General features: G+C 43.0%; 1 protein-coding gene across 1 annotated transcript; it reads right to left on the reverse strand.

Moving 5' to 3' along the window:
• Window positions 1–975: 975 nt before the first annotated feature.
• LOC136429905 (kin of IRRE-like protein 2) lies at window positions 976–20005 on the reverse strand. Its single transcript, XM_066420072.1, has 11 exons — window positions 19750–20005; window positions 14297–14623; window positions 10756–11064; window positions 7595–7742; window positions 7241–7356; window positions 6695–6949; window positions 5954–6265; window positions 5567–5680; window positions 3938–4274; window positions 3206–3297; window positions 976–2809 (listed from the first exon to the last, which is right to left on the reverse strand). Exons 1-9 carry the CDS (start codon window positions 19889–19891, stop codon window positions 4195–4197), a joined length of 1803 nt encoding a protein of 600 aa, XP_066276169.1. The 5' UTR covers window positions 19892–20005; the 3' UTR covers window positions 976–2809; window positions 3206–3297; window positions 3938–4194.
• Between the last annotated feature and the right edge of the window lie 5674 nt (window positions 20006–25679).

Below are 25679 nucleotides of genomic sequence, written 5' to 3' on the forward strand. Positions count from 1 at the left end.
ACCCCCTACCTCATGGTTGCTCATTGCTGAACTACAACACGGCAATTAGGGCCAGTCTCATAGTCTACTATGAACCACCAGGACCAATCATCAGTCATCGAGTGTTCATGATGTCTAATATTGAATTGCAGTCAACAGTGATCCAGTCTTGAACAGTCACCAGATCAGGAAATCACCCTGGGGCATGGTTGTGAATACCGTGTGATAGAGAACATGATTCATCACTTTTTATATTCTTTATCATCTTAAAAGATATCGATGTCCGGGTGAGCATCACCTTTCCGACGTTGAACTTTATCACCCCAAGACCTACCCACATACCAAATATGTTCACGATTCATCCATAGGTTCTTGAGTTATGTTGACCCCAAACAAATGGTAACACAAACAAATGGACAACACACACACACACAGACACACACAGACACACACAGACACACACACACACACACACACACACACACACACACACACACGCACACACACACACACGAACCAAAAAACAATACCTCAATTCTTCATGCAGGTAATGAAAATAGGTAGGAAGCACAGAGAAGCTAGAGTGGTTTTGGTTTCATTACGTACGAACCAAACTATCACTGTGGCGTTGCAATATACCCATTAACAGAGACATACGACGTGGCAGTAATGCGGCGAATGATCCAAACCTGACCTATTCTCATTGCCTTGGTCTCTTGATACGATCTACCGTTGTACTGACCTTGGTGAAGATCATAGTGTTATTAAGAGTGAACCTACCCGTGCGGATGTAAATTGGCCTTGTCTCCCCATCACATTCATCCAAACACCCGTGACTGATAAGAAGCGATGTTCGGGATCACATTTGTGTGAAGTTTGCAAACTCTTGAGATGAGTCCGTCTTCAAATGGCGCCACTCAAGTCACGCGAGAGTTCAACATAATCATGGGGATGTTAGCATGGCTCATTTATTGTAAGGATAATGGAGAATAAACGTGCCCATTGCACAGACGTACAGAATCTAGTATCCACGAGGGCATACATTCAGACACTTCTGATATCCTTTCTCTTGTGATTATTTATCATGTAAGTCACAGAAAAGGGTAGTCTAATCAACATGAATTTCTTTCCTACAAAATAACGTTGATAAATTGACTCAGCATAACGGTGTAGATAGGCCTGGGGCTTATCGAAGTGCTGTTAAACATAGCGAGCCAGGGGCGATCTCTGGCAAGCTGAATATATATCAGTTTCCGAACATGAGTAGCCTGAGTGCCATCCGATTACTACCGGGGCTCCTACACTCGCTACCCTGAAAAACATTGCGGGTAGCGAGTGTAGGAGCCTCGGTAGTAATCGGAGGGAACCTAGGCTAGAACACGAGGGCCGAAAAATTAAAAGAATTATGAAGCTGCGCTTGTGGAAAATCAACTCAAATTTGAAAAACGTCTTTAACAAAGTTTGGGCATTAAATTTAACTGACCTCACTATATTCCTTTAATGGTCTGTACATTGCTTTTATTAAAAAAATGTTTACATCTCCTGTCTGTGCTATACCAACATTCTGACAATAGTACAAAGCATAGAAAAGTAGGAAAACAAAAGTCAAAATTTTCCTCAGACCGCGGATGCTGTCCTGATCTCTGGGCGTGACGGTTAATGTAACATGTAGTCTCAAGTATAATCACAAAGCATGACAAGGCTAGAGGAAACCCACGAGTCTGTAACACTGCTAAAAGCGCACCTGTCGGATGCCTTCGAAAATGCAGGAGGACCGAGTAACAATGCAGCATATATGTGGTGACTATTACAGCGTCTTTAAATCATAAGCATACATCAACTACATGTATGGCGTGTACAATGATGAAGCATATGCTAGTTCCACTGTATGCATTTGGGAATTTGTACACTTTATGAGAAATAATGTTACAGTGTGACTGTATAGAAAACAAGCTGTTTTTCAGAAGTCCACTTGTGAAATATAAGCTTAATTACAACGGCTTCTCGTTTGAAAACAACCCTATAAAACACACAAGAGGCCACTTGGCGTAGAACGTAAAAAATGCTTAACGATGAGTTCCAGATTGGCCATTTTAGAAAAGGATGGATGAGATAAAAACCTCGTAGGGTAAAATGTATTCAACGCACCTGATTACTGAGATGTATATATGTGATATGAGCAGGAAAGTGTACCCAGTGGGTGTACAAGAGCTTTATTGTTCCTGCTTGTAAAATGTTTTCTGTAGCTCAGCAGAAATGGTGACTGATCATTACAGGTACTAGGTGGGTGCATTAAATCGTCCAACACGCTACATAACACATTATGATGGTATATTTTCTCACGGCGTGTGGCCTTCTTTCTTACGAAGTTATTTTCACCACTCCTTTGCCTTTTAACAGGATATTATTCCCCTAGGGTATTATTCTTAGAGCTTTAGGTTTTATGTCTCTGATATTGCTATGTATGTTATGAACATCCTGCTACCCGCATTTCTGGATTTGTATCACCAGCACTTGTCTTTTTGAACAGCAATCTACAGTATCGAGATTTACAACCTGACTCGGGGCGTCTGTCCTCTTGAATTCTGGTGTGATCTCTATCTGCACTATATCCGCCTTTCTCCACCAACGAGTCGCGTTTAGGTGGAGGGTGGGATATCGTTTCAAAGTTTTCTTTGGTCCGCCCTGGGTCTGGAGGTAACTTGCCATATAGTCTCGCATGTTCTCGTGAGATTTGGTCCGTGACTTCGACACGCACTGCATCTGCGGTGGGATCCGCTCCAAATACTTGCGTCATCTCAGCGCCGTCGGGTCTTCGGGTCGGGACCTTCTGCACGGATATAAAATGAGAGATGTTTAAACAGTGATGCGCTAAAAGATGACGCCATGTTTATTTAATGTAGAGATATAAATTTCTTATTAGAGAAACGTACTAGCGTGAGTATGTATAATTAGATACGTAAAGCAGGTATCTCACTGGACCCGCGGCACGTTGGTGACCTCGCTGCGACCGAGTGATTTGACAAGGCGACTCATCGATAAAAGATCGATCTTTTTGCGCTTTACGTGTTTCGTTGTCTTCTTAGTCATACTTGTACATTTTTCATGACATTCCCAATGTTAAGACAAAGGGTAACACAAATCCAATTTAGGTCACAGCGACGTCGCCAACGTCCCGCTATCTAGTGAGATACCAACTTAAAGAGAATACGTCAAGTTTCTATACCCTTGTTTCAGCTAGATATTTGGCTTTCATGGCACTTTCCAGTTGCCTCTGCTTGCTAACTCGGGGATGGTTAGAATGGTGACCTGGACACCCTAGAGGGAGGTAAAAAGACGTGTTGGTATTTGTTTTCCTAGTAGAGTGTAAAATTGTACTCAGCACTTTCAGTAAAAGCCGGTCCATTTGAACATACTATAGTCCACTCCATGTAATATTCATCAGTGTCTACACAGCTATCGCACTGGTGTATATCTTTCACAGACATCACTTGGCTTTGCAAGCCTACGGCATGACTGTATAGATCTAACGTATCTACAATTCTTTTTCTAATAGATGAAGATGATTTGGTAGGTTTACATGCGATAAGGTAAATGATACATTAATCATTATTCATGCACACTAGAGACTGACGTGACCTACGTATTATTTGTTTTCATTACGTTAAAAATATACATGTAGATTAATTTCGATCACGCAAAACGTTCCAGCGAATTCATTGTGTTAGAAACGATTTATCATTTGATGGCATTTTTTCCCTTTATCTGAACGTGACTGATGTTCGCCTCTGCATATGTAGAGCGCATCAAACAATAATTCATCTCTTTCTGGCTTCCTGTACCAACGCCATTGCCTGTGTGTTTCGAAGGATCGCCATGTAGGATCTAGCCCCCCTCCCCCAAACATGGCGTCACATGCCAACAAGCAGTTTTTGTTCTTGTCACCCTTACTACTTACACGGGAAGAACAGCTCGTCACACGATACATTGTTGTCCGACAGCAGGGTTGAACAAGTCCGCTGTTTCATTTGTCGTTCAGGGCCCTTAGACGATTCCAGCCTGCTTTTGATGCATCGATGTAACGGAAGGAAAATTATATTAAAAAAACATAACAACACGTTCAACATCTTCAAGCACACGTCTCACACATAGATACTGAGAATCAAGGTCAAATAATGAATTATGAAACTCACAGTAACAAACGAAAGATACATATCACCTCGGGCAAGGGGAAAGGTCACTGGAGGTCTTGTCTGTCTCTGAACCCGCACAGTTTCTCGAGTTAGCCGGTATTTCTGAAGCAAACAGATGATTGCTGAATAAAACCATAGCAACAGCTTCCAAATAGATAATGTTTAGTCCTAAGGATGAAGAAAATTATTGATTCAGAGACTACTTTTAACCCTCATACACCCGAACCCTTTTTTGCGACAAAAATGACTGAACGAGGTCAAAATGACCCCACAATGTTTTGTTTAGTAAAATCTCCCTTTTCACTTTTTTGTGCTGATTGTTATCCGTACATCGCTTCATCAATGTAAGAGGAATGTTTTGGCTTCTTTAGGTATGAATAATTCCAGTTCATTATGATAACTCATGCAAAAAGATCAGAAGGACCACGTTTTGAACTATTCCTATTTAGACCGGTAGAGGATTTTTGAGGCCCACGCCAAATTTTATGTTGCATAACACCTTAACGACTTACGCCAGAGCCAACAAACTTGGTGAATTTTCATAAAAAGTCCTTAACAAAAAATTCAAATTAATAAAGTAAGTTCATCATTTTTTGTGTTGCCATGGCAACGGGTTTTTGACAGGCAGTTCTTGCAAAATCTGCTAATTTCAGTTCAAACAATGACGTGTCGAGGAATTGTTGGTACACCACATTCATTTCCTTACATTGTTATCATCTTATATGTAATCCAATATAACTTTCATAATCTAACATTAATGTTTTATGCTGATTTCATGACGTCATCGGTCAAAATCCAAGATGGCGGATAGAATCACATAAAAACGTCATAATGACGTCATATTACGCCATCATGACACAACATTTATTTTGATGATATCAATTTACATGGGCATCATCCTCTAAAAATTGGTGGTGAAACAACAAGTAGTTTAGGAGTTACAGAGGGCAGGTCTCAAAAACAGCACATTGTTTTTGCTGGGGTCAAAAATGACCCCAGTGGAATCACTCCAGACATTCCTCTATAATGTCAACAGTATTGTGCCAATCTCCCTAAAAAATTAGAAGAGGTTAGAATAGATATCTACTGACAATGTCACGGAAGGAATTTTTTTCCAAACAAAAACTTTCAAATGGCACATCAAAATCCACGTGTGGGGTCAAAAATGACCCCGTTCGCGTGTATGAGGGTTAAGCGCTACGCAGGCGCAATGCAAGCAACAAGGCCGACGTTTCTTATTCTCTTATAGATTTTATAACTTTCGAAAAAAATCATGGAAGACCATTTGACCCCATTTAAATGCACAGCTATGGAAACTTAGTTGTGTTTACAGATTCCGTACCCAACGCAATCAGTCGTCTTTAAAGATTTACAAGAAACGACTTGTTGATTACCGGAACGTTTGAGTCTGTTGATCAGCCGGTGGAGGCAAAAGGCCAGGATGATCAGAACGGTGGTAGCAGCGGCAGCTGACGTGCAGAGGGTCACGATCAGCAACATACTAGAGACTGTCAACAAAAGAACAGAATATTTGTTACAACAGTGCCATACGATAGAATGATAGCAAGAGATCGCAATGTTACCAGATACAGTCAATTTCCGGTACCAACATATTAGATACACGTTGTCGTGATGAGGACCATCCTAGAAAGTGTCCTCAGAAGATTCATCATGAACTACACGCCTAGGAAGCATTATTATGAGACAGTGTAATAGTAGTCACATCAATGTACATTTTCAAGTGAACCTTTATCTCTGTCTATGGTGAGGTGATAGCTTACATCTGATGTGAACCCTGAACTGTCTCTGGTCCGATCCGAACACGTTGGTTGCCTTACAGACGTAGGTCCCCGTGTATGACGCGTCTATCTTACAGATGGTCAGCGTGTCTTGTCTGATGTGTCCTAAGACTGTCTTGACCTCCACACCACCGCCCTCCCCAGGATCGAGACGTTTCTCGTCACCGCTGTGACTCCTGAACACCCATTGGACAGCGTCAGAGGGCGGGTCGGACATGACCTTACACTGCAAGGTCACTTCGTCCCCGTCGTCTGCAAAGATGGCGGCTGTGTCACCAAGAACGTCCGGTCGACCTGGAGATAGTTGATGAGAAAATTGTCACAAACTACGCACTCATAAGCGGAACACATTTAACCTCATCTACTTTTTTTTCAACTTCCTTTCACCCTCGGCTGTGCTTTCAATTCTTTTAAAATTGCTTATCTTATTCTCAACGTAGTTTCTGTTTGATGCACCGATAACCGTTGGGTTTCTTTCTATGTCACTATTATTTATTTATCGATTATTGTTCCTGTCAGTCCCCTCCTCCTACATTAGATGAGACAGAATCTAGTATGAGCCTAATAAGTTTTCTTACTCCCCTACGCATAATCTTAGTTTATTGCCATTGCTGTAATGATTTTTACAACAGAGATAAAACCGACCCATGAATCTTTGTGACTAATGCTATGACAGCTTCTGAACAGACGTTATACGGTTATTGCAGTGGGAAGTTACCGTACCTATTACATTTATGAACGTTCTCCGTCTGGCGCCAATGAACCCAGCACTTAACGCCACGCATTCGTACAGACCCTCCGCTCTGTAGTCCATGGGAGACAGGGTTAGCGGGTTCTCGTACAGACTGTTGGTGTCGTTCCGTTTCCACCAGACCCGAGGTTTGGGGTTCCCATCAGCCACACACTCCAGCCTCAAGACGTCTTGGCCGTACAAGACGCTGATCTCCGAGTCGAACGTCCTACTTATCGAAGGAGCATCTATAAAATGATCAGACAGAAAGTAATGGGCTGTAAAGGGCTGGGAGATAACAGTTGTCCTTGAGAATGACCATAAATAGATTATTTATAGTTTATCACCAATGTACCTACATATAACTGAGGACTAGCGACGAGATCACTGACTTTGGTCATCAACAAACCATTTGTATATTCAATATAAAATAACACTATATCTCTTGTTTTTTCTTGAAGTCTGAAATGCCTTGAATGGTCAGCGCTCTTGTAAAATAGTTGTTACTTCGTTTGAATAAAGTAACCATGGCAACTAACACGTGACGTCCAGAAGGACCGTTGCTGCCGCAGCTGGTTTGATGCCGTTGTCAGCTCGACACTCGTACAGTCCAGCATGAGACCTGGACACGTTCTCCATGTGGAGATCACCAGAGCTGGAATAAAACATCAGCAGATATCTAATTAGATAACCGTGTCTTCCCTCGTAGGGTAGGAGACGTATCTATTGGGGTCTTAACCGTAATATTGAGAGACGAAGGAGATAGTCATATATTGGGAGCTCGAGAGAAGGCGATCGTATTTTTCTTGACACACGAGGAAGGGTTTAGAAGTAATCTTTATTTTGTATCTTTAGCGCTTATTTTGTTTTGTGAAAGTGTCGGCGGCGTTTACCTGTCTGTGATGTCTGTCGGCTCGCCATTGGCCAGCCGTGTCCACGTGACGCGCGTGACGGGACTGCTGTTCACGTGACAGGACAATTGGACAGACTCTCCCTCCGCCACACGGACTGACGGGTGTTCCGGAGTCACCACTGGAGGATCTGCGGTAGGCGTAAATGATTAAGGTAGTCCCATAGCCTTTTTGAGGGCGTAGGGGCAGTCTGTTAACGTTGTTATCCACTGAGTCTATAGGGCACGGTATTGGAAGGTGGAGCCCATCCCTGTCTTTTCACCGCCCTTTACATCACCAACTAGGTACCCATTCTTACACCTTTGTGGAGTTAGGAAAGTTCTGTGGAGTGACTTTGCCAAACATACACCGTCTAGCCTGGATAACCAGGAGTCGAACCCTTGACCCCTCGATCTCGTTTGTATTGATTTGCAATACTACAATACTCTGATCTTAATAATCCTGATACTGGGAAATAAGTTTAACAATATCTTAGCATTTCCATCTAAAGTATATAGGCAAGATAGTTCATCCTTAGATATATAGATACAGTCGTACTTTTATGATATAATGTGACAAAGTTTCGTATTGTTGCATGCAATACTGCTCCCTATCTAACTGTTTGGGTCAAGAAATTTTCAATCTAAATTCTCCTTGTAAAGGTAGCCGACATAAAAATCGTTCTCCCACAACATTGTGAAGTAGTAAATTCTACAGCCATCGTCGTAAAATCAGCATTCCTGTACAGTCCCATTTACAAGTGTAATAACTGGATGTATTGGTCCCTTTCGCACTGCCGTATATTGTTTTCTTTTATTCCTGGACAGAATCTGAAACAGTAGCCATGGTAAATTTTTCACTATGAAGAACTGTTTGACTGAAGTTGAGGTTGCAATGAATTACGACCCCAACGTTTTCTACAAAACCATCACGTATGCATACGAGGGGTGATCAAAAAGTCCTGCCCCTCAACAAGAAATTCGGTGCGCAACTCAAATTTCGGAGCATAATTGTATTGTATGAAGTCTTTTATCAATATCCACCATACTTCAAATCATTGTGCTCATTACTTTGCAGTCGACGTTTTATTGAAAACCAGTGGATAAATGGCGAAAAAACAAGGGTGAACTGTAATCAGAGCTATGTGGGTCGAGTTCCCCATGCCATGAAATCTTCGAATACATTGTTAAATTGTTTGATGAGGATTTCCTTCGTATTTCAACTAGTAAGAAGTGTGTATCTGGCTTTCGGCAGAACAAGTAGACCCGCACACCTCAGGTCGCAGCTTAATTGTCCATTTTTTCCTACTCCCATACTTAACGTTACTGGGTGTCACTGGCAAAAGCAATGATCATAGCGATTTGAATTTTAGTAGACATTCATAGAAGGCTTTAGACTTTATAATTATGGTCCGAGATTTTAGTTGCGCACCTTATTTCTTGGTGAGGGGCAGAACTTATCGATCACCCCTCGTAGGAGGCAAAATGACGTGCATAACGTACAGCCGAGCCGCTGCTAAAACGGCCGCCAGCGCCTGACTGAGTTATAGTCCCAGAGTAAGTCTAACACAATTCTCCGCCCGCCCGATTTACGGCCATGTGTTTTCGATCGATATTCTTTATTCTGCAATATACGACATTTAGCAGGCTCACCTTCTCGGATTCCATTCTGCCTGTGCGGAGTTTATCACATCATTTCCTCCAATTTGCCCAACTATGGTGTAGTAACAAGTGTAGTCACGGCCCCCAGATTTGAAGTGGTGTTGGAAGCACTTCGTAGTGTTTCAGAACTTTTCCCTTATTAGCTGATGTGTATTTTCACAATCTACATTATGTCATTAAACCCACAAACAGCATTTGTGTCTACACACGTCTTTGTTAGAAAGATAATGGGGAACAACACGTAGCTAACTATCTGTGGACCAAACATTTCTTTCCAAAAACCCGTAAAATAGAATTTACTGTACTTAATACTTTGTCAGTTCAGTTCATGGAAAGTTCCCAACTGACGAAAATACGAGAGGTGAATGCGATGAATACCGATGTCATGAGATACCGTTATCCCCCTAAGCCGTTAACACCTGCAACACTATTTCTATACATACGAGAGGAGCCAGGAATATGATACACAGTTAAACCATGCCCCTGCGGTCATGTTAGTTGATTAAAAGGCTTACAACACGATATTACCTCCCCATACGAAACACCAAACATCGATACACCGTAAACCACCCGACCCTGCCACACAGCGCCTCCATCTCATAAAACCAGTCTCTTCTTCGATTTCTTCTAGATTGTTCTATAAGCTGGGCGCAGGTTCGTTTATGGTATCATAGCAATCTTAAAGTTTGTCATGAAAAATTAATAATTGCAACTGATGTTTGAGAGGGCCATCGATCATCTTGGAAGTAAAAGTTATCTTTTTCTTATGTAATATCATACCGACTTCACATGCTATTCAAAAAACTTTCTGTGTAGTTCTTTCAGTTATGCCCACCGGGGATTATGCATCTGGGCAACCATGGCTGTTACGTTCTACATCTGCGTACTTGGTTACAGTATAGAACGACCGAACCCAGAAATCCTAAGTCAATGACATAGCAACTATGTGCTGCTGAATTCTTCTTTTTTTAATCAAACCATAGGCTTGGTCGTGGCGAGAAACAATACAGTTGGTCTCAACTGAAGCTGGAATACTGGGATACGGAATGAATTAATCTCTTTTGAGCTTGAATACATGTACCTCTAGACCTTAGGGAGAAACCGGACTGTAACTGGATTTTCTAGTAACTTCATTGCCTACTGTAGACCACCAGGTGCGATTGGTTTGTGCTGCAAAAGGAAGCCAATTAACCTACATTCTCCTACGTACGTAGAGCTCCGCCCGCGGCATATACAATACGCTTTAGGAAGGTTCTGTTAAAGCTGGCTGAGGTTTCCACTCTTATGGGCTTATCCTAAAGTCGGCTTAACCTAAAGAGACATTCAGTCGATTCTGATTAGATGACAGCTAGTCAGAGGCCACACTCATAAAAGTGGAAACTCCGATTTAGCAGAGCTTCGTCAAGGTGTATTGAATAGGCGGCGGGCGAGGCTCTGCGTAGGAGCATGATTAATCTGTATAGCAATTGAAAGTGCCACAGAGTTCAACACGCTTGTACTTACAATACACCACCAGACTTGTCCAGGCGACCTTTGGTCGGACGGTACCAGGGAAGCCCTGGTCCGAAACACAGCTAATGTTGGCTCCGTTGTCCCACTTGGTGAGTGACGGAATCAGCAGGTTGACGGCTACAGTGGAGGTCTCGGCGTCCATTATGAAGGCGTGGTCAGACTGGGGGTTGCGCACCGTACCGTTGTACCAAGACAGGCGGGGGATGGGGCTTCCTCCCTCCGAGCGGCATGACAGCACCATGCCCTCACCCACCACACGGGGTGTCAAGTTTCCCGTGATCCTAACGGATGTTGGTGGAACTGCAGGGAGAAAGTACATCATGAAAGAGTAGAGCAAGTAGATGGGAGCTTGGATTCGTTTCCGTACACCTTTCTATTTGCAAGTTTTTGGGCAACGAAGAAAGCGAGCAAAGGCCAAATCAAACATCTGCTTGGAAATTAAAATTAGAATATACTGTATTGGTGTTTATTCAAATCGATGTTGAAGATACGCGCTCCTGAAACAGTTGAGGCTTGATTGTCCGTGGGGGGGGGGGGGGGGTGGTAAATGATATTGTATGAGATCGATGATTATGGAAAGATGATAAAGATATTAACAATAATGTTTTGTTAATACCGTAGTTTATTTCTAATAGAAATGCTGGAAGCCGTAGTTCTGCATTGACCACTATCTAACACGTTGGTGCTAAAAGCGCCACATGGCAGAAGCCGTGCAAACTGCAGCATTTTCGAATCGGTATTGAATCGATAGGTGTGCTATCGAATAACACGAAAGGTTGTGGCCTTCTATGTTGTAGTGATCAGCGTCCCTATTATTAGCATTATTCTTAGATTGTTATGTGATCTAACATGCGAGAGGTTCTGATAATGACGTATCAGTCTACTATTAAGATCAACTTTTCAGCACCAGGGTCAGGCCGGTCTTTGCACTCACGTGATTATGACGTAAGTGTTGTCCGCCATGCTAGACGGTTAACTGTAGGCATGTAAATTTGAATTTTTTACACGTAATCACAGTCACGTCACGTAACCATTGCATATATATACACTGCACATTCATAAGTCTGTTCATGATAGTTAAACACACGCCACTACCAGTGAACTAGCCCCATGCTGTAGCGATTGAACAAAGTTATGTGGCCCAAGGGTGATTGAAACGGAGATTGAAAAAATTTTCTCTTCTTTTCCGTAAACATTTTGGCCCAAGCTGCATGCTTTTGGGTTAGAATGAACTGGTAGGGTCTAAGCTTTAGCATTTTGATCAAAGTGTTCAGTTCGGCAGTTTAGTCGGCGTAAGGACAGACGTGAGTTGTCAGGTCCTGCGGAGGGATAAAAGAGAAAACCGGGGTCAAAGGTAGGGTTTGTTTACTTCCGTCAACTGTGTTCTTCGTTTGAGCTGAACAACCCCCTGTTTACTAGTACAAGTACTTTGCATGGTTATCAAGTATACCCTTGTGACTTTCTGGCGAAGAAGAATCTTTAGAATTGAAATTTCGGCTAGTACTTTTATGAAGTCTTGTTTCAGTGTATTTTAGTATGCTTTCCCATAAACAGTACTATTTGTGATGTCTGCCTTGTAGTATGGGGGCTGTGGCTTAGACACTCTACACACAGTTTTGTACCCGACCGACTTTCGACGTGATCTACTGCTGCTAATGGAAATCCGATTATCTACACGATGACGACTGATTACTGATGTGGGCGTCCACAATCAGGCTATTACTGTAAATCAGGGGCTGTCGTTCCAATTCCCCAGATCGCAGGAGTAAATGAATTTGAAATCTCTTCCATAGATTCTTCTGTTCATGGGGCCTTCTATTGTGATCGTTAAATGATTAGGTCAAGAGTCATCAATATACCGATTGGTATATAATAGATAGATTTATGCTCCAAAGCAATGGGATTTTATATTAGCATAAAGACACTTAGATGACAAATATGAATGCGAAGAGTGGTGAAAACTAGCTTCTTAGTATTCAGCGCGTATCCTTCCTCTAAGGTTTTTACGATTAAATGTCTTCGAGACATGTATTTTACAATAAAAAGCCCACCTATGTTGGTAATAGAAGTGATGAAACTTATACCTTCTGTCAACAACATACACATAAACGATAGGTGAAACAGATTTGTTTATTAGGTCACGTGCCTGAAGAAAGTGGGGTATTATTCTTGAGGAAGGCTGGAGGATCAGTCAAAACTAGCCTCCTTAGCAGGCTCTACGAGTCTGGCTCGTTTTCTGGTGCTATATCAGTTCTTTGGCACTCAGTTTCTCTTGCACTCGGTTTCTATTGCACTTGGTTCGCTGCTGCAAGCCTCCAAAGAGCCTGCTATAATTCGGTACCATGAAAGAGAATTAAAAACAACGCTTAGGGACGACTGGCATGGACGTGCAAACTTCCTGCGTCCCGTGGACCGCTAATAAAACAGCACGCAACATCACTGTCATCTCTAATAGTTATTTTGCCATATTGTGTGGGCCTGGGTTTACTTTCACATTTTCTCTCTGGGAGGTACATGTAAGTCAGAAATGGCAGAGGGATTTTCACAAACATCGAGTCGCATTCTCCTCAGCCCAGCAGGCAAATCGTGCGGCTCAGTAAAGATGAAGTGGGGAGGTCACCGGTTCAGAAATGGGACACGAATCTCCCCGTTATTCACCCGAATTAAAGTATTGTCCACTCGGAAGCGGGAGCCAGCAACCATTAAACTGAGTTAACCGCCTCCATTGGAAATCTCTACACGTACCTAACGATACGTACACGAGCAGAAAGCCGATAGATCAGCGACTCTTGATGATTGCGTTGCTGCACACGTTTGAGCGAACAGTTGGCCGTTAATAGATAGCAGAGGTTGAACGGCTGCTCACATAATAGATGGGGTGGGGGCACGACGAATTCGTCTCCCTCATTTCCAATCTTCGGGTCCAATTTGGTACTAAAGGCGCGACCCAGATTGAGGGGAGGTGAAGCGAGAACAACCGGAGTACAAAACAACCCACACCTGGACATGACGTCCACACAAGGTAGAGTTGTTAAGGCGCTGTCGTGAGAAGAAATCTAAATACAGCATCACGCTTACTGCAATTCGTATCTTAAGACCTGGTTCAGGTTTGCGAGAAACCGCTAGGAACAAATGCACCGTCCTCACGATTGCAAATTGTGTTTCTATTTATGATAAAAAAACTACCGTGTCATGGAGAACAATAGTTTTCAGCAAATATCACGAAATCAAACGCCTTTGAATATAGATATTACAGTGTCGTTGTCTGATACCTTATAAACTATGGGCAGACCCCAACCACCCTATAGACTGTATCGCGGAAATGGAATTACTCGAATAAGAACTGTCGTCGATACAGTACAGTTAAAGCTGAATCAGAGTTGAACTGCAAAATTACCAACCCAAAAAATTGGACTTACCCAAATTTTCGCCTGATCAGCTCCAGTCTTTGTCAAGAAATGAGTAGTTACTTGGTTTACAACGTTAGTTACAGTTGATGCTGTAAAAGACATGCAGCTAAAATACCACTCACCGACAACAAACAGCTGCACGGTTGTTACACCTTGAACGGAGAAGGCGCTACACTGGTACTTCCCCTCGTCCTCGAGCCGGGCGTTCTGTATCCTCAAGTTAAACTCCCCTCCTTTCGTGTCGCCCACAATGGAGTAGCGGGAGAACTCGGGCGCCACCACGCTGCCGGCCGAGATGTGGTGATGTTTGGCCTGGGAAGCCCGGTTGTACCAGTGCCAGTTGACCACGTCCTGCTCGGACAGTCCGGACAGGGAACAGTTCAGAGTCACGTCGTGGCCGAGCAGCACAGCTGTGGACTGGGGCACCGTCCTGTACACGGCAGCGTCCGCTACAAACACAGGGAACAGAACAACTAAGAACACGGTCTGATACAGATCACATTCCATCCGGGAGGACCACATCTATGTGTAAGGTAAGAGGGTTTGAGGTGTGAGAATCCGCGACCATCGCACCGGTAGGAGTAACGTTTGCAACACCGTCCTGTACACGGCAGCGTTCGCTACAAACATAGAAAACAGAACAACTAAGAGCACGGTCTCACACATCCTCACATCTCGTGGTTCCCTACAACACCAGATATAACAGCCGAAACACGTCTTGAACGTCTAGGCTGTAGATATTCATGAGATTATTTTGGCACGACCTACTTTTAATCCAATCAGCGTCAATCGTATGTAGATTGCGCGTCTGGTTGCTGCTTGATTTGTGCTATCCTGACTGTGTAAATGTTGCTTATATAAACCGCGAGAAACAACTTGCATAGATTTGATTGACCATGACAAGAGATCACTTTTTATTAGTGCCTTTATCGGACTGTTTCATCAGGTTTGAAATGGTGAACAGGTGATCTAGTTTGCCTAGAAACTAAAGATAAGTAAATGTATACGGACCAGCAAACATCGGGAAGATAGCGTTTTCTTTTAATTAATTTTCATGGGCGCTCTGTAATCTAAACCCAAACCAAATACAAAATATCACAACGTACACGATAAATTTGGTCCCATCATTTTCTTAATCAAAGAACAATAATGATGATTCCTCGTTCAGCGCTTCTCACCAATATCAATACATCCAATATCTGCTAAGTTAGAAATGCTTATAAAGACGTAAGATGTCGGACTGCAGTGCTTTCAAAAGCAGCAGAGCGGAGAAGCCAATCAATGATATTGTCAGACATCTGGCTATGAGAACCTCGACCAATATCTCACTCTCACTGCGTCAGTCGTACAAGCAAGACAAATTGTTATATTTCGGACTACAAACTAAGAAAAAATGACTATGTTTATGGTTCTTACGCAAGCTGACGGACTATTTCAACAATGGAAATGGGTCGCAAAAGTCGTTTTCCAAGAAAGTAGACCGCGGTAATGGCTTCACGCCGTTCCTTCCTGACACCCCCGGCCAGATGGCCCTTCAGTCTGTCGGCAGTGCGTCAGGTCTACAGGCAACCCGGCCTTCCCTGCCAACTTCCAACCATCATTAGGCGGGGAACGGTCTGTTAAGTGGTGATTCCAATCTGGAAGTCAGATTATCGAGTTCAGAACTTCAGAAGAGCAAACTTTTGAAAGCCTCCCGTCCCTCCGTATTGACGTCTTAAAACTCAAGACGATTGTTCGCCGCCGCGGGCTTTTCTTGAGGAATTCTAATCACAACAAAGGTAAAGATTTTAGGCTCGATATCAGGTGGTAGGAGAATTGGTCTGTACAAACCAACGACAAGAACGTTACCTTACAAGTTCATTGAAGTTTCTCATGGTAGTCATTAATATCTGTCCGAGGTGGTCAATATTTCATTAGTTTTAGATCCCTCTTTGTCTACTGTGTGAAGCGATGTGGCAACTATAGTCGCTGTATGGCAATATATCTTCTGACTAAAGTTACAGAAGTGTGAAGCGTCAGGTGTTGGTTCTCTGATGGCACTTTAAAATAGCAGTGGAGCTAGGATATTAAAGGCTCTTTTTTCACAACCAGTAATTCTCTCCTGCTGACGTTTCGGTGTTTGTCAGACACCTTCTTCACAGCTTCTGACTGGAGTACTGCTTTTCACCGCCATAAGTAGCCGAAGTAGGTGGCGCTTTTGCGGTGAGAACACTGTCCCAAAACGTGGCTAAGTTTGTATCCCCCCTCGTTCCGGTTCATCACTGGTGTTGACGCCCTTATGCAGACGGCCTCCTTAATCCAAAGGGTGCGTCTGTTATAGTCTCTGTCTATTACCTTGTCTGACAGACACCGAAACGTCAATGGGTGAGAATTACCGGTTGTGAAAAAAGAACCTCTAATATCCTATGTTCTACCAACCTGTTGAAATTATTTTCGGAAGATCAGCTGCTTGATTCTTCCTCTATAAGAGCAGTGATAGCAACACACTTGTGAATCTGGCTTCTCCAGGCTGCAAGTTGCATCATCTCCGGGTAGATACATCGGTACTGGTCAGGCTTATTTTGTGGGTCTTGACTGGTCCTTTCTGGATAGCTACGTCTCTCTGTGCTCATGAACTTTGTTCCCATCCTTTCTAAACGAGGTGCACTATCGGGTACACGTTCTAAATTTTGCAAACCCACGCATAGAACACTGAGACTGAAAATCATCCTTACATCTATCTCCTCTCTGCAGAGCTCACTGTCTCAGTCTCTTTGACATTTCTGAAGACAAACTTGAAAGGTCACCTTCAGAATACCGGATGGATTCTGGCCGACATCGATCCTTCCCAGCCCATGCGGAGATTGCTATCGACAAGATGTCAGCCTGTTGACCAAAGATGCAGACTCAAAACTTTTCCGCAGCAAAACTGTTTCATTTCTTTTGCCGTTTCCATATTCGGTCCTTCTGTTAGCACAGCCGTTATAACTCATGCTGTGGCAGTTACATAGAAACGTTGCAGGTTTCTTTATGCATCAGGCTTCTTAAAAGGAAGACCCGCTGATTTTAAGACCGCCTGAAGACATCAAAAAGCTTCTAATGTTACCTGCAGACGTCTTTTATAGCTCCTTTTCTTCGCAGCGTTAGTTTCATCTTATCATTTTACAATGGAAGAAAAGTCCATTAGATGTAGTAAAATGCCTACCATAAACATCAATGGAGGCTGAAACTCATAGCAGTGAAATATTTAGAGGTGTCGTTTGTTCTGACCTGTTGTTGGCCTTCTGTATCTTCTAAAGACATATGCATTTCTCCTGCGTACGTGAGCATCAAATCTTCTTGTCCTACAATGAGAATTAAACTATATTCTAAAAGTAGTAACTTAAAAAAATTTGACTCATAAGTATTTTCGACTGAATCACTCGGTCTTCCTCAGCTATCTGACCCAAGCCGCAAGCGCTGTGACGTCAGCACAGGGGGGGGGGGCGATATAGACTTCCAACAAACTTTGACCCACTGCTGACGTCACACGTGCGTACAAAATCACGTGTCTACAGCGCTTGGGTAAGATAGCTGAAGAAGACCGAAGGATTCGGTTTAAAATTCCGGTGATAAGAATTTTTTGAGATGGAGTATAGTTTGATATTCATTTTTCAATGTACCAACTCAGATGAACTTTCATGCTAGTCTTCTTCTCCTGTATGGACGTCATGCTGGTGAGATATCGGTTCTAGATTGTAAAGGCAATTGTCGCAATCAGCATCGCAGATTTAAATTTCTGCTGAGAGGAAAAAATGCTAAAACTTATTTTGACGAACATTACCATGCAGAAATCCCCGCTCCATAAACATAAGACCGTTTTATGATTCTTCTGTGTCATCGATGTGATCCCGTCAAAATCAACACAAAGACAGCTTCTGTGAGGCAGAATGAACATCCGCAGGGTCCAAGAAAGAACGGACGTGTGGATATCAATAGGGCAGGACGCCCGCGGTCCTCATGAATACACGGCCTATAAATCAATGACGCCTGTCATTTTTATTGCCACCCCGCCGTAAGCTTTAACCGGAAAATGTTCCAGCAGTGACTGTTGGCGCATTACAATTCCGGCGATGTGAATCGGGGACGACCCACCATTCTGGACGCGCACACTCAGAGCATTACAAAAGCCGGATTTTGACATTTGTTATCAGCTTCCTCACACTGTCTGTGTAAATGTATGAGCGGAATTGGTTGTATTCATGGCATTCCGTCTCCGGCGATGCAGAACGGATAACCTTACACTCGGACTTAAAGGACATTGAGAACTAGAGTTTGACATTTCTTATCAATTCCTTGCCACTGCCTGGGCAAATTGGACCTGTTTCCTTCAATACTTTGCGTCTCCGGCGATGCAAAGCGGGTAACCTCACAAACTCAGCAACACTCACGAACTTTAGAACATTTAAAGAGCTGGATTGCGACATTTCTTATCAAATCCCTGCCACTGTTCGTGTGAATTGGACCCGTTTTCTTTATCACATCAGGTTTCCAGTGATTCGAAACCACCAACCCAGCACGCCTGATGCACACATAATCATTATATAATGAACGTTCAACTTGGAAGAGCAGGATTTTGACATTTCAGATTCACTCCCTGCCGCTGTATGAAGAAAAGTGGATCTGTAATATATCAGCAGTGTGATGAGTATCGAATGTGTGCAGTTTGGCATGGATCATCGCAAAGTGCTGGATGACACGGTAAATATTCACACGGCCCGGGGACGATCTATTACATTCAAGATATGGTAAAAACGTCCCGGTGCTGTCAGAAACGGTTATGGAAACGCTACATGATACGTACGCCCCCTGAACCCCACGGCAGGATTCCAGAATTTTTCATCAGCTAATTTTTCTGTTCTCGATCTTCACCAAACCATCATCATTTATCACTATCATCAGCCATCCCACTCAAACAACTACTCGCCCATTCCTAGAGAATCTTTTAACTACAGTGTTAAAGGATCCCGGAGTTACATCGCCCACTGTTGCTGCTTTTAACTTCCAAACCCTGTTATCAGCCACCCACCACCCACCCCCTTACTCTCAACAGGAACCGTAACACTCTGAATTACACATATCGTAACACAGCTAATCTTAAGGAACACAATATTAGATCGATTTCGGCGTTTATTAGCAGATCCATTTCGAACCAAATGGATCTTAATTATATCGCACGCTGTGTGTTCGCAGATGGAACGACATTCGCCGCCATCACAGCGCGAAACTAGTTTTCCATACCATTACACCTATCCCTAGCTGTGATTGATTTCCGCCATTTCAACAGAAATAACACACAGAACAAATACTCGATGTGTCTCCCGATCTTTTCACATTGAAGGATTCATCTTTCCCTTACATCTTATGGACCACAGTCCAACTCCTATATCTTTATGTGCCAAACAAACGTTCAAGAGGAATTTTACAACCACGCAGCTTAAATTTTTCATGCAAGGTCAGAATAACCGATAAAACACGTAAAAAGTACATTACGGAGCTCAGGACGCCCATTTTATCCAGGTAGTAAAGGAGAGTTAGTGGTAGCAGAGTTACTCACCTTTCAGCACCAGGGAGATCACCAGCAGGTGAAGTGTGCGGGAAGGAGCCATGTGTACGTCTGTCCTGCAGCTGCCGACTAACATAAATGCCCCGGCTTCCTGTACACCCGAGTGGGAGGTGTCGATACGGATCCCGTGCATCGGTCACCCCGTGAATACGGAAGAAGGAGAGGCATTCACATGGATCGTGCCAAGTGTGAATTAAGAACTGGCAAGCCGCACAGCAGTAGAATTAGTGCATGTGCTCCAGTTACAATCAGTTTCATTCTCCATCCAATGTAGGATAAGTAGTTGTAGCACAGTTACCCACATTTCAGCACCAAGGAAAGGATCGGTAGACTACAGAGAAAAATGAGGGATCCGTATGGATCCTGCCACGCGTTTGAAATATGGAATGAGAACTCACCATACTCACAGATGTGTTTGGAGAGAATAGATTGCCAACTTTTGTGCGTGTTGATTTACAGCAAGCAATGCTGGCGTCTGTTCTGGCGTGAAATAAAAGGGCTGTGCTTTGTTTATTAGTTTTCCGCGCGGCTGTCATGTCGTGCCATGATGAACAGTTGGAGTTACTTGCAGGAACCACGCCTCCTCTTGGCGGGAGAAAACGGAAACTGGGACGCTTTATTGGCCCAGTAAGAGAAATCTGAACAGATTTGCTGCCCAGACTTAACAACATGTATTTTTCAGACTCTATCTTTGAAACACTATAGATATTCTCGCCAACACTGACCATTAAAATCTAACGTTTTAGAGTACTTGTGTGACTCTTTATTCCTCCTTTAATATGGGGATTTCGTCGTTTGATTTTAGTATTCTAGTAATAATGCTGAGCTTACAAGAGGCAAACATAGCAAAAGCCGTGTACCACATGCCACCACTTCGTCCCCTGTTGCTTTTCCTCCTTGTTTTTACGCGAGAATGAGCTCGAGCTCTATACAGCTGACGGCTTTGCACCGTGCATAACTGTCGTCGCTGTGTGTAGAGGTACCACACCTGCAACTTCTATTGGTGGAAAGAACAGGGAATTCGGAAGCTATTAAAGTATACTTATTCAAATTACCTGGAGTTAGAGCGTGACTATTAGATTAGTCCTGCTGCCTAGTTGGTGCGATGTTTATTTCATTTTTGCTGGCACATCTGGCTCATAAAATACACGTTACATTAACGAAGCTTAAAGCAACATACATAGATACATGAGTTTTTACATGTTCGGAAATTCCACTTTTACAAACCGTCGGAAATAGCGGGTATCTAATTGTCGGTATTGCGTGTGGAGGTCACGTTCTGCTGTCAGGAGGATAAGAAAATTGGAAGGCTTCAGTTTATAAAGTATTCAGAGCGTCAGCCTAACGTGACTGGCACATTAGTCCTGCTGCACTAGTTAACTGCTGGGCTTCCCTCAGCCTCTGCTGACGATAGAACATGAAAATTGGACCGTTTTACACACACGGAATACAAATTCCTAACCTCAGGGCGACTATTGGATCGACGATAGGTAGTCTGAAGAGTTCTAAAGTTTACACTGTGATTGGTAGCTTTGTAAATGGGCTTTCGGCTATTCGTTAGAGAAATTGGGAATTCTAGAATCATTATGTTTTTGGTCAATAGAATGCAAATCTGAACTGTAGCTGAATATCAAACCAGTACGTATGATATGGGGTGTAGAGTTCTAGCCTCTAGTGCTCATGTTCTGTAACTTGAAGCCACGTCCATACGGCTTCTCTAAGCAAAAAGAAAATACAAATTTCACAAGAAAAAGGAACGGGAGTTTCACAGCAACAGAAAACCAATCTTCACCTTATATAAGTGTGATTATCAGCACAGTATTGACGATAAGGCCTGAGCACCATTTCCAGCTGTGACGAACTGCCGGTGTCGTGTTGAGAAGCCGAGCCCTCTGTGTCTCCCCCGCTGAGACAAAACGGGAAATTGGACAGCTTTGCGGCAGTAGAATACAGATCATGACTGTTAGATCGGCACCGCCGATACGGACTATCGGTTTCTCCCGACATAAGCGCAGTCCATGTATCCAGAATGAGGCGGAAACTTAATTACATCAGCGTAAGTGCAGGTCTCCGGTTCGGATCAGAGCCCGGCTTCCCTGCGGGTCGGTATTTACATGATGTGGAAAATACCTTGTGATAATCTGTTCCGCGACAGCGGGGCTAGGCAAGGTTGGGCTGGTACCATTAATGGAAGGGCTTAATGGGATTTACTCACCGGAATGTTGAATGTGGACTTGGGGGGTTACATGAGCTCAATCTACACTTCATAACGTGACGTGACTGACAGACCACACCAGACTCAAATTCAAACTTTCGATCCAGCAGAGAAACAAACTCAAACAACCTTTAAGACCTTCTGGATATATACCGACCTCACACGTCTTCACATGACGTCAGAAATGGATGTTAGTTTTACAATGACAAATCATAAAGATTTCATTTTGAAAAATTAGGAAAACGTACTGACACCACATTGATGAACCTTATGCTAAGGTCACATTTTCAAGCCGGGGCCCGACCGGGCTGTTTGAGAAAACAAAGAATGAAAAAAATGTATATCAAGAACATACATAATTTATGGTAAGGAGTACTTTTTTTTACGTTTTGTCTGTTTTGTTGTCTTTTATGTCGTATTTTTCGTTCCCTCAAGCTACCCTGAAATGTGACCATGACGTCGCTACTGACATAAATAAAACGTCCTACGACGTGCTAGATGAACAAGACTCAGAATGGTGAGCTCATAGCACACACAACTCAATTGTCGTAAAGAATATCCACACATCACTGAGTTACAACAACGTTATTATCGGTAAAGATCAATGAAAGCTTTCCCAACACTTCGCAGTTCCGATCGCCGGAAACGACGGACGCGATCTTTAACGTTACCGATTTTGTTTCGATCTTAAAATAACACGTCCTAAAACGCTCCAAGTATCGGTCGGTTGGTGAAAGCTATTGAGTAACTCTGAGTATTTTTAGTTTATGCGGCTTCGATGTGAATCTCAGCGCTAGAACTGTGGTTAGACGAGAGAGTGATGGGATAATTACATGGCCGACTCCACGGGCTGAGCAGCCTCTCGCAGTGGGAGATGGGAAATCCCAGCAGGCAGCGCGCGGACGTGTGCAAAATATCTGTAGCAACATGGTGATCATCAAAGACGGACAATAAAATCTAATTCTCAGACATTTGAACCGAAATCGTTTTTACTTCTGATTCCTCCCTGTGCAACATAGATCTAGAGCATGTTGGAACGTTGAAAGGGAAAACGTAACTCGATCTGGGCCGAATAGACGCTTCATTGACGTCAACTGTACCGAATCGGGTACCTGTCCTATTAGAACTCCATTGGGAATCATGCAGTGCTGCATGGCTGCATATTTTGAACAAAGACTGCGTTTTAGGAGACAATAGTAGGAGTGAGTAGTACAAATAAATCTGTCTGGATATGCAGCTTGTACTGTTCAGTTCAAACATAGCTAGTGTGTTACGTCATGAGGAGGTTTGCCAGGTGTGCAATACAAACTAACAAACAAACAAACAGATAAACAAATAGTGTTTGGAAAAGCTTGCAATCGTACTGCTTTTCTTGGGACCCGTTTTGTCTCAAAGGCGGCCATCAAATTTCTATTTGCGCAAGACCCACAGGAGAGGTATGATTTATCTGAGGTAACAAGAATTTGAGGTTCAAAAGTCCAAAGATTGAATTGCACTGCTGTCACTTTTAGAGGACACTTGGGAACGTTCCCCGAACGTATCTTGAGTTTGACTTCCTCTCATCTATTTGTTATCTCAGGATTTCTGGACTAACAGAAGCTAGACATCGACTGACGTTTGTAAAATCTATCAAACTTATTATCTCTAAAACTGCATAAACCATGCCATAGGGAAAATGACCCCAATATATAGAGATCTTCGCTCCTTTTGCAAGAATGTCAAACTGTACTGCTGCACGTTCAGAAGAACAAATTGAAGTTATATGCTTCCAGCGCGGTGCCGGTGATATTTAGAAAATGTATTTTCAAATGTCGAGTGACCAGTGTAGCCGGCTGCCTTCCCGTTTTGTCCAATGCGTGCGCTATCGGGCTGTGAATGCCATTGACAGAAAGCAAATACCTGTAGTTTTTATCGGACAGAGACGAATGAATCCGCGGCGTGCGTCTCGACTTCAGCCCGTGGTGACGACTGGAAACAGCCGTCGGGCGCCGACAAGTCAGCAGGTTGTGATACCATCGTCTGGGACCAGGTCTGACCTTCCAAACACCGCTATTTACATGGGAAAAGCCTCCGAAAGAACTGCACTTGAATTGTAAAAAAGTCATACTATAACAACATGTATAGGCTACGACTTGTTATTCTCTTTTTAGGATAGATAACATTTATCTAACCTACTGGAGAGGCTAGATGTGATTTAGAGCCTGTGCACGTTGTCCATGTCCTATTGTAGAAACAAAACATGTCTGTCTTACTAAAGACTGTAGATTGTAGATGACTAATGTATCTGTGGGTTGGTTTCGCCCATTAAAACAGAAAACGTATGGCTGACGTACTTCATTGAGCGTAGCTGTACTCCCCTCAAATTCGTCTTCCTGATTCCAACGAATGGCCTAGACTAAGAAAAAAACATGCGACTTCTTCAGAAAGATGTCCTTATTGTTAATGAATGTGTTGCCTGGTCACCCACCACACTCATTCAGTTTTTACACACGTACACCGTGCATTCTAGTCTGCACATCATATCAAACTACAAGAGTCTGAAGACCCAAAATCTCCATGAATTTTTTTTTTAGATATGATGTGTTTTAAAACAGCTGCTGCTACAGCAATAACAACCGAATAGTGACAGCCAGTCTTTGGAATCAGTTGCAACAATGAAACTTTAAATTATCATCACGACCTTACTACCCATACATATTTATCAGCTCTGTGTTCCACTATCATGAGATTAAACCAAGACCTTGCGACAGCTGTGTCTATCTTTCCTTGCACCTAAATCTGGGTTTGAAACTAACAGGTGTGAGCTCTCACAACATGCCTAGAATGGAGGTATAGATTTTCCTCATTACCAGCTGTAGGGACCTGGGGAATTCTTGTCCCAAATTTGAAACAAACAGGCGTGACAGGTGTGAGCTCCCACCACATGCCTGGAATGGAGGTATAGATTTTCCTCATTACTTATGCAAATTCAGTCCCAATTTTCATAATTTGCACTTCAATGTGTACATCTCTGTCCAAACTACCGGCGTACCAAATAACATGAAAATCTGTCGTTCCTTTCTTCAGTTATTCTCCTTTGAAGATTTTTACAAATACGCCACTGCAGTTCCAGTGACACATACCAGGGGGCACAAAATCGACCTTGACCTTTCTCCTCCCAACACCTATCCGCATACCAAATATCATTACAATCCATCTACACGTTCTACAGTTATGCTGACTTTAAGCAACCGGTGACACAAACATACACACACACAAACACTCACGCAAACACACTGAATTTGAATAATTTGCACTTCAGTGTGTACATCTCTGTCCAACCAAGGATGGTCCAACCTACCTGCGTACCAAATAACATGAAAATCTGTCCTTCCTTTCTTCAGTTATTCTCCTTAGAAGATTTTTTACAAATACGCCATTGCAGTTCCATTGACACATACCAGGGGGGCCAAAATCGACCTTGACCTTTCTTCTCCCAACACCTACCCACATACCAAATATCATTACAATCCATCTACACGTTCTACAGTTACGATGACTTTAAGCATCCGGTGACACAACCATACACACACACAAACACACGCAAACGAACTCATGATCAAAACAATATCCCCATGAAAACGTCTTTTTTCATGGAGATAACTATAAGACGCACGTTGTTATGATGTCACGGGTTGAAACGATATAACAGGGCCTAATGTGCAGA

The sequence above is a fragment of the Branchiostoma lanceolatum genome, chromosome 1 (genome assembly GCF_035083965.1).
Source record: "Branchiostoma lanceolatum isolate klBraLanc5 chromosome 1, klBraLanc5.hap2, whole genome shotgun sequence".
Lineage (NCBI taxonomy): Eukaryota > Metazoa > Chordata > Leptocardii > Amphioxiformes > Branchiostomatidae > Branchiostoma > Branchiostoma lanceolatum.